Source organism: Bombina bombina, chromosome 6, assembly GCF_027579735.1.
Source record: "Bombina bombina isolate aBomBom1 chromosome 6, aBomBom1.pri, whole genome shotgun sequence".
Classification (NCBI taxonomy): Eukaryota; Metazoa; Chordata; class Amphibia; order Anura; family Bombinatoridae; genus Bombina; species Bombina bombina.
In genome coordinates, this window is record NC_069504.1 from 782,375,687 (window position 1) to 782,385,630 (window position 9,944).

The window sequence follows — 9,944 nt, forward strand, 5'->3', positions numbered from 1 at the left end:
TGTAGTTTCTCCTTTTTCTTCCTGTACCTTCGGTCGACTGACTGGGGGGTGGAGCTAAGGGAGGAGCTATATAGACAGCTCTGCTGTGGTGTTCTTTGCCACTTCCTGTTAGCGGGAGGATAATATCCCACAAGTAAAGGATGAATCCGTGGATTCGTCTTACCTTTATAGAAGAAATCAATTTATCAGGTAAGCATAAATTTACTTTTTTTTTTCATTTTTTCACAAACTTTAGGTTTCTCACTGAAATTATTTCTATACTGCTTGTGCAATCATGGGACAAAATGTTGTAAAAGCTTCTCTGGGATCCCCTTTTGTTCAGAAATATCAAAAAGCAATGGCAAAGCCATATGTCTGCTAATTAGAAGCCTGTTGATTGCAGCTGCGCACCAAGCCTCTATTTCCGGCAGTGAAGGGATTAATTGGGTAGCGTGTAAGGTTAATTTTAGCTTTCAGCTCTTTCCTTTTCCAGATGCCATTCCGTTTGCACGTTTTCATCTGTGTCCCCTCCAAATATATTATGCATGCTGAGGCAGTGGAACGGGGATCATTCAGATTTGTCTGTCAATTTCTTTAGAACGGACCGCAAGACAGTCTCTCTCTCTTAGTGACTGGCCGTGGATGAGCTTCCTCCAACCGACGTGGCAGATAATCACCAAGGATGCCTTTCAGAATGGGGCGGCGGTTTGGGGTTATTTGAGAGCACAGGGATTCTGGTTGCGACCGAAAGCGGCCTTGCCTATCAATGTCCTGTAGCTCAGGGCTATCTTCAAGGCTCTGTAAACTTGGCTTCGTCTTCGCCTGGTCTTATTTATCCATTTCCAGTCAGACAATATAACAACTGTGGCATATATCAGTCATCAAGGGGGTACCCACAGCTCTATAGCATTGCAAGAGGTAGCTCACATTCTTCTGTGGGCAGAGAGGTATCAGTACACCATTTCAGCTATTTACATTCCAGTAGTGAACAACTGGGAGACGGACTATCTGAGAAGTCAGTCTCTCCACTCCGGGAGTGGTCTCTCAATCAGGAGACTTTCAGCAACTTGATAGCTCGCTGAGGATGCCCAGAGCCAGATTTGATGGCGTTTCGCATGAATCACAAACTTCTGAGATATAGCTCAAGTTTACGAGATCTTCAGGCAGAACTTGTGGATGCCTTGACAGCTTATTGGCAGTATCAGTTGGTGTACATCTTTCCTCCAATAGTTCTCATGCTGAGGGTGGTAGCCCGTCTCAAGTAAGAGAAGGTTTCAGTTATCCTCATTGCTTCCTGCATGGCCCAGAAGGACTTGGTATGTCAGCTTAGTTTGATACTTTGATACAGGTGTGGAAAACGTAACTGTCGTGGTGTTTGGGTAGGGGTTAACCCTGGCATTCTGTGAAGATTCCCTATATTCTCCAGTCCCTTCAGGAGGGTCTGGATAAGGGTTTATCTGCTAGTTTCAGCACTTTTAGTTTTACTTCACAGTAAGTTGGCTCTTCTTCCGTGGAGCCTTAATTTGGATTTCAAGGTTGTTACCGCTCCTTCCCTTTTGAGCCTATGCATGCTCTAGACATCGAGTTTCTCTTGAAAGGTTCTGATTTTGCTTGCTATTTCTTGTGCTCGGAGTGACAAAATTATCAGCCTTACATTGCAAGCCTCCATACTTAATGTTTCACCAGGATAAGGCTATCTTGGTAATAGTATCTGGTTTTCTTCTGAAAGTGGTCTCATCTGAGAATATGAATCAGGGGGATCGTTGTTCCTTCTAAGGCAAGTGGTAGTAGGGAGTTTGGCTAATGAAAAGCAATTGCAGCAAATGAGATTCTAATTTACTTTAAAAATGTTTAGACTTGACTATTATGTTGTATAGCAACACAACAGAAATATCTTGTAATTACAAGGCATTTACTGTACCTTTAAGGGTAGGTGACTATCAAATGATAGAGTACTGTAATTTCATTGGTGGTTTTAAATTCTGACCTATTAAGGGATATTCTAATCCCAGATAACATGCTCTTATTACATGTGCTTTGTGCATTACTGGCACTAGAAAACTACATGTTTTAACCACCGTGAATGGGTTAAACACGCCGGTAATGTCCCACTCAAGTGCCTGCAAGCTTGACAGAGCCGGTAATTGTTGTGGTTGTGTGACTGTTGCTTCTGTTTGGATCACCAGCTGTGTCCTGATCATGAACCGCAAGGCTTGCAGCTTCCTATCGACTTTACTGCATGAGTTAAAGGGACAGTCTAGTCCAAAATAAACTTTCATGATTCAGATAGAGAATGTATTTTAAACAATTTTCCAATTTACTTTTATCACCAATTTTGCTTTGTTCTCTTGGTATTCTTAGTTGAAAGCTAAACCTAGGAGGTTCTTTTGCTAATTTCTTAGACCTTGAAGGCCGCCTCTTCTCTCACGGCATTTTGACAGTTTTTCACCACTAGAGGGTGTTAGTTCACTTTTATCATATAGATAACACTGTGCTCAAGCACGTGGAGTTCCAGTGAGCAAGCTCTGATTGGCTAAAATGGATGTCTGTCAAAAGAAGTGAAATAAGGGGGCAGTTTGCAGAGCCTTAGATACAAGGTAATCAGAGGTAAAAAGTGTATTTATATAACTGTGTTGGTAATGCAAAACTAGGGAATGGGTAATAAAGGGATTATCTATCTTTTTTTCAAACAATACAAATTCTGGTGTAGACTTTCCCTTTAAATACGGTTACCTACGCTTGCAAATAAGAGCTTGTTGTTTTTTTTGCATCCCCTAGAGTTCAGATTTAAAGGGACATGAAACCCAATATTTCTTTTTAAAGATACGATGAGTCAACGGATTTCATCCTTGTGGGATATCGCCTCCTGGTCAGCAGGAGGAGGCAAAGCGCACCACAGCTGAGCTGTATATATAGCTCCTCCCTTCCCTCCCACTCCAGTCATTCTCTTTGCCTGTGTTAGTTATAGGAAGAGGTAAAGTGAGGTGTTTAGATTCTTCAATCAAGAGTTTATTTTTAAAATGGTACCATTGAGCGCTTTTTACTATAGGGTGTAGCCGTATTCCTTGTCAGCCTCTAGAGTAGAGCTACAGGTGGCTTTAAAGCAATGGGAACTGGTGGGACTTAACCCTCACTGTGCCTCCCATACTAGTGCTTCCCTTCTGTTGATGATGGTCTTGGCAGATATTAACTAAGGCCCTTTCTGTGTCCACAGAACTACAGGAGGGAGAAGACCTCTTGATCCTGTGAAACGTGTCATGCTGTCGCTCAGCTTAAAGGTAAGTGCAGTCTTTATTTTTCTGGGCCACTTGCTATCTCAGAAATTGCTGTACTTTTATCTGTTGGGGAAAACATATGCTCTCTGGAAAGGGCTTTCCTTGTTAACAGAGTGTGTGGTTCTCATGTGGCCATGTCAACCGACACTGTACTTTTATATTGTCACTGAACTTTATAATAGACTTACTATGAGGGCTCCCTACAGGTCACTGGCTAATGTGTACTGGGGATATGTTACCAGAGACTCCGGTTCATGGCTGTGTGTTTTAGTGGCACTATGACTGACTTTTAAGTTGCGACCAAAACATATCTGTCGGCTTGCTTAACTATACAGGGCTACGGCGATCTTACACGGATGGCTTAGGTGATGCCCACGAAGGGCGGGGCTTACTTTGGCGTGCTGGGGCTTGGAAAATAGCAGCGCAGCGTACATTTACTTCCGGAAAGTCCCGACTGTCTGTAGGAGCCATCGCTAGTGACGCCACGACCGCATGGTTGCGAGCTAAGCAGGCGGTCTTGGGCGTTGTCGGATCGATCCGGACTTGTGCCTAAGAGTGGTTGGTGGACCGTGGGGGCAGGTAGGCGCCTCAGCAGAGCTGTTGAGGCGAGGTGCTGCTTGCTTACTTGTTAAAATAGTCTAACTGATTTGCACTAAAAACAAAAAAGATTGTTAGCCGTTTTATTTCTTAAAGGCACAGTATTTTGTCGGGATCACATGTACGGAGAAGTATTTAGTTTGTGCTGTTATGCACTGTACATTTTGGCCATAAATTGAGAAACTATATAATTTAAAGGGGACAAGACCAATTTTTTGCTTGCTTTTCTGTTATCATGGATTCAGATGATATTCAGACTGTACCATGTTCCATGTGTTTGGATGCCACTGTGGAACCTCCTGTTCCTTTTTGCCCTTCATGCATTGAGAGAGCTTTACACTATAGAGACCATTTTTTTTTTTTTTTTTATAAATCTTTGCCTAAGGCAGATGCTTCTCAAGAGTCTATGAATGAGATGCAGAGAATGCCGCAGCTTTCTCCCCAAGCGTCACAGCCCTTCACGCCCGCTCAAGAGGGACCATGTATTTTACCAGTTTCTGCTGCATTTACCTTAAAGGACATAGCTGCAGTGATGTCCTCTACTCTTTCTGATGCGTTATCTACCCTTCCCATATCGCACGGCAAGCGTACAAGAAGGGACAATTATGTGGTCAATGCAGCCTCTGATACTAGTATGGCGATTGCGAAAGTACCCTTCCGGGGTTCTGAGTTGGAGGGTACGGAGGTCCTATCCGAAGGTGAACTTTCTGACCCAGGAAGTGCTTTGCCCCTGTGGTTTCTTTCAGGTTTAAGCTTGAACACCTCCGCTTATTACTGAGGGAGGTGTTGGTTACTCTGGATGATTGTGACTCAATAGTGGTTCCTCCAGAGAAATTGAGTAAGTTGGACAGATACTTGGAAGTTCCATCTTACTTAGATGTCTTTCCAGTTCCAAAAACGACTTCAGAGATTATTGCAAAAGAGTGGGAGAGACCAGGCATTCCCTTCTTTCCTTCTCCCGTTTTTAAAAAGATGTATTCTGTAGCCGACGCTATTAGGGATTCTTGGCAGACGGTCCCTAAAGTTGAGGGAGCTATTTCTACCCCGGCCAAACGAACTACTATTCCTATCGAGGATAGTTGTGCTTTCAAAGACCCTATGGATAAGAAGTTAGAGGGTCTCCTTAAGAAGATTTACATTCACCAGGGATTCCTATTGCAACCAGCGGCTTGCGTTGTTAAAGTCACCAGTGCGGCTGCTTATTGGTTTGATGCTCTGGAAGAGTCTCTTAAGACTGAAACTCCTTTGGAAGAGATACAGGATAGGATTAAAGCTCTTAAGTTAGCCAACTTGTTTATTACGTATGCTTCTCTGCAGATTACTAAATTGGCGGCAAAGAGTTCTGGCTTTGCCATCTTAGCACGCAGGGCTTTATGGCTGAAGTCTTGGTCTGCGGATGTGTCATCCAAGTCTAAGCTTTTGGCTATTCCTTACAAGGCGGAAGACCCTGTTCAGGCCTGACTTGAAGTAAATCATTTCTGCCATCACGGGAGGCAAGGGTCATCTCCTCCCTCAGGATAAAAAGTCCAAACAGAGAGGTCGACAGAGTGATTTTCGTTCCTTTCGAAATTTCAAGGGCGTTCCCCTTTCCTCTTCCGCTAAACAGGAAGGGAACTATTCACAAACCAAGTCCACTTGGAGACCCAACCAGTCTTGGAACAAGTGTAAACAATGCAAGAAGCCTGCTGCTGCTTCGAAGTCAGCATGAAGGGTCGGCCCCCGATCCGGGACCGGATCTAATAGGGGGCAGACTCTCTCTCTTCGTCCAAGCTTGGAGAAGGGATGTTCAGGATCCCTGGACACTAGAAATTGTATCTCAGGGATATCAGTTGGAGTTCAGAAATTCTTCCCCCAAGATACGGGTCCAGGGATCCCCAGGCCGAGCTGATAGATGCCTTGGCAGTGCCTTGGTCTTTCAGCCTAGCTTATGTATTCCACCGTTTGCTCTCCTTCCCCGGGTGATTGCTCGAATCAAACAGGAGAGGGCGTCTGTGATCATCATCGCCCCTGCATGGCCTCGCAGGATTTGGTATGCCGATCTGGTGGACATGTCATCTCAGCCACCATGGAAGCTCCCATTGAGGAAAGATGTCATTCAGGGTCCCTTCCATCATCCAAATCTCGTTTCTCTACAGCTGACTGCTTGGAGGTTGAAAGCCTGATTTTATCTAAGCGAGGTTTTTCTGTTTCGGTCATAGACACTTTGATTCAGGCACGTAAGCCTGTTACTAGGAAAATTTACCATAAGATATGGCGTAAATATCTTTTTTGATGTGAATCCAAGGGATACTCATGGAGTAGGGTTAGGATTCCCAGGATTTTGTCTTTTCTCCAAGACGGATTGGAGAAGGGGTTGTCCGCAAGCTCTTTGAAAAGACAGATTTCTGCTTTATCTATTTTGTTACACAAACGTTTGGCAGATGTCCCAGATGTGCAATCTTTTTGTCAGGCTCTGACTAGAATCAAGCCTGTATTTAGACCAATTGCTCCTCCTTGGAGTTTGAATTTAGTTCTTAAAGTTCTTCAAGGGGTTCCGTTCGAACCTATGCATTCCATAGATATTAAGTTATTATCTTAGAAAGTTTTATTTTTGGTTGCTATTTCTTCTGCTCATAGAGTATCTGAGCTTTCGGCATTGCAATGTGATTCTCTTTATCTTATTTTCCATTCAGATAAGGTGGTGGTACGAACCAAACCTGGTTTTCTTCCTAAGGTGGTTTCAAATAAGAATATTAATCAGGAAATTGTTGTTCCTTCCTTGTGTCCTAATCCTTCTAAGAAGGAGCGTCTGTTACATAATTTGGACGTGGTCCGTGCTTTGATGTTCTACTTACAGACAACTAAGGATTTTCGTCAATCATCTTCCTTGTTTGTCGTTTTTTCAGAGAAACGTAGGGGTCAGAAAGCTACGGCTACCTATTTCTTTTTGGCTGAAGAGTATCATCCGTTTTGCATATGAGACTGCTGGACAGCAGCCTCCTGAACGAATTACGGCTCATTCTACTAGGGCTGTGGCTTCCTCATGGGCATTCAAAAATGATGCTTCTGTTGAACAGATTTGCAAAGCTGCAACTTGGTAGTCTCTTCACACTTTTTCCAAATTTTACTAATTTGATACCTTTGCCTCGTCTGAGGCTTTTTTTGGGAGGAAAGGTCTTCAAGCAGTGGTGCCTTCCGTTTAGGTTCCCTGTCTTGTCCCTCCCTTTTCATCCGTGTACTATAGCTTTGGTATTGTATCCCACAAGTAAGGATGAAATCCGTGGACTCATCGTATCTTTAAAAAGAAGAGGAAATTTATTCTTACCTGATGAATTTGTTTCTTTTAAGATACGATGAGTCCACGGCCCACCCTGTTTTTATGAGACAGGTCTTTATTTTTGTTAAACTTCAGTCACCTCTGCACCTTGGCTTTTCCTTTCTCTTCCTAACTTCGGTCGAATGACTGGAGTGGGAGGGAAGGGAGGAGCTATATATACAGCTCTGCTGTGGTGCTCTTTGCCTCCTCCTGCTGACCAGGAGGTGATATCCCACATGTAAGGATGAAATCCGTGGACTCATTGTATCTTAAAAGAAACAAATTTATCAGGTAAGAATAAATTTCCTTTTTTCTTTCATGATTTAGATAAGCATGACATTTTTAAAGGGACAGTCAACACCAGAATTTTTGTTGTTTAAAAAGATAATCCCTTTATTACCCATTTCCCTCTGCAAACTGCCCCCTTATTTGTTCTTTTGACAGACTTGCATTTTAGCCAATCAGTGCTCACTCTTAGGTATCTTCACGTGCGAGAGCTCAATGTTATCTATATGAAACTCATGAACTATTGCCCTCTAGTGGTGAAAACTGTCAAAATGCTTTCAGATTAGAGGCAGCCGTTGTCTAAGAAATTAGCATATGAACCTCCTAGGTTTAGCTTTCAACTAAGAATACCAAGAGAGCAAAGCAAAATTGGTGATAAAATTCCATTGGAAAGTTGTTTACATTCCCTATCTGAATCACAAAAGTTTTGGGGGGGTTTTGGACTTGACTGTCCCTTTAAATAACTTTCTAATTTATAACTTTCTAATTTACTCCTATTAAGTAATTTAGAAAGTTGCTTAAAATTGTATGCTCTATCTGAATCATGGAAAAGGGGGGTTTCATATCCCTTTTTAAGTTGCTTTTTTTTTTTTTGTCATTGTAGTGATTCTAAAATTATAGCTGTTAGGTAGGTCACATTCTGTAGATCTACTTGCCTTCTATTTTTTTTTTTTTACACTAGTAATTGAGTATCAATAACTGAATTGACTTCTAACGCCTATCTTTTTTTGTGACTACTTAGGGGGAAGATCCTTTTAAAACTGCGGAAGATGTTTTAACTACTGTTGAGGATCTAGTGTCTGAGGACGATGCCGCTTCTGAAGATGACGTTATAGAAGTACCTTGCAAAGATGCAGAAAATGAAAAGTTGTGCCCTCCAGAACTTCAGCCACATCAGACTGAAGAGGAGGGCCCCATTAACCTAGAGGAGGGCCCCATTAACCTAGAGGAGGGCCCCATTAACCTAGAGGAGGGCCCCATTAACCTAGAGGAGGGCCCCATTAACCTAGAGGAGGGCCCCATTGACCTAGAGGAGGGCCCTGTAAACTCAGAGGAGGGCCCCATTGACCTAGAGGAGGGCCCTGTAAACCCAGAGGATGCTCCTATTGACCTAGAGGAAACACCTGTTAACCCAGAGAATGCTCCTATTGACCCAGAGGAAACACCAGTTATCCCAGAGGATGCCCCCAGTGAACCACAGACTGTTGACACTGAAATGTAAATAGTTATATGCAGTTAATATGCCTTTTTAGTAGACCAACACATGTTGTTTGTTGATTAGTGCCCACTAGTCGTCAAGTGTTCAAAATATGTTCCCTTGTTATCAATGGAAATATCCCCATATTATAAATCCGAACAAAAGGGATCATAAAATTATTTCTTTACACCATTTTAATGTTTTAAGTTGTTTCTTTAAAGACAGTTCAGAACTGACTCATGCAATTCATACTTGACCAAGAATTGTTTATCACAATAATATTCAGTGTAATTGTTCACTAAATAATTGAACATTTCTGATAACTTGCAATGTTTGTAATGTTTTCTTTATCCCCTTAAGGCCACAGCTCAGTTTTGTACTTAAAGGGACAGTCTAGTCAAAATTAAAATTCATGATTCAGATGGGCATGAAATTTTAAACAACTTTCCAATTTACTTTTAGCATCAATTTTGCTTTGTTCTTTTGGTATTCTATGTTGAAGTCTAAACCTCGTTAGGCTTATATGCCAATTTCTAATCCCTTGAAGGCTGCCTCTTATATCAGTGCATTTAATTAGCTTTTCACAGCCAGACAGTGCTATTTCATGTGTGCCATGTAGATACCATTGTGATCACTCCCGTGGAGTTATTTTTGAGTCAGCGCTGATTAGCTAAAATGCAAGTCTGTCAAAAGAACTAAGATAAGGCATCAGTCTGCCGAGGCTTTAGATGCAAGGTAATCAGAGGTAAAAAGTGTATAATATAAGTGTTGGTTATGCAAAACTGGGGGAATGGGTAATAAAGGGATTATCTATCTTTTTAAACAATAAAAAAATTCAAGTAGATTGTCCCTTTAAGGACACAAATAATTTGGAATTTTTGTTGTGTGTGTGTTCAACCCTAATTTCCATCTTTCTCATTGATTGCACCAACACATAATATATACCGGTTTTAAAAGGACTTTCAGTTGATGTGACATATAAAATCTCGTTTACAAAAGAAAAGTAATTCAAAATAAATTCATTGAATTGTCCTGATTTACACAGTACATCATATGTCTAGGAGTTTAGTTTATTTTGGTAGTTATAGGTCACAAAATACAAGGTGTAAAAAACAGTTTCAATGTGGAACGATTTTAGAATTTGATGTTTGTCTTCCAAGTTTAATAGCCATCATAAAAAAAAAGTATATATTTATTATTATTATTATTATCGGTTATTTGTAGAGCGCTAACAGATTCAACAGTAGACCTCACAAGGTTTTGTGAAGTTAAAGTTGGAATTTTCATAGATGGATTTGATGGGTCTATGTCTCAT

The 9,944-nt window shown here is 41.6% G+C and overlaps 1 protein-coding gene across 3 annotated transcripts in view; it reads left to right on the top strand.

Moving 5' to 3' along the window:
* LOC128663659 (DBIRD complex subunit ZNF326) overlaps nucleotides 1-8,959 on the top strand; it is a 112,560-nt gene extending 103,601 nt beyond the window's left edge. For all 3 annotated transcript variants that reach the window (XM_053718096.1, XM_053718094.1, XM_053718095.1), the window contains exon 18: nucleotides 8,174-8,959. In XM_053718096.1, the coding sequence (XP_053574071.1) occupies nucleotides 8,174-8,653 (480 nt within the window). In that variant the 3' untranslated portion in view covers nucleotides 8,654-8,959. The remainder of the gene's footprint in view (nucleotides 1-8,173) is intronic.
* Nucleotides 8,960-9,944: the final 985 nt, after the last annotated feature.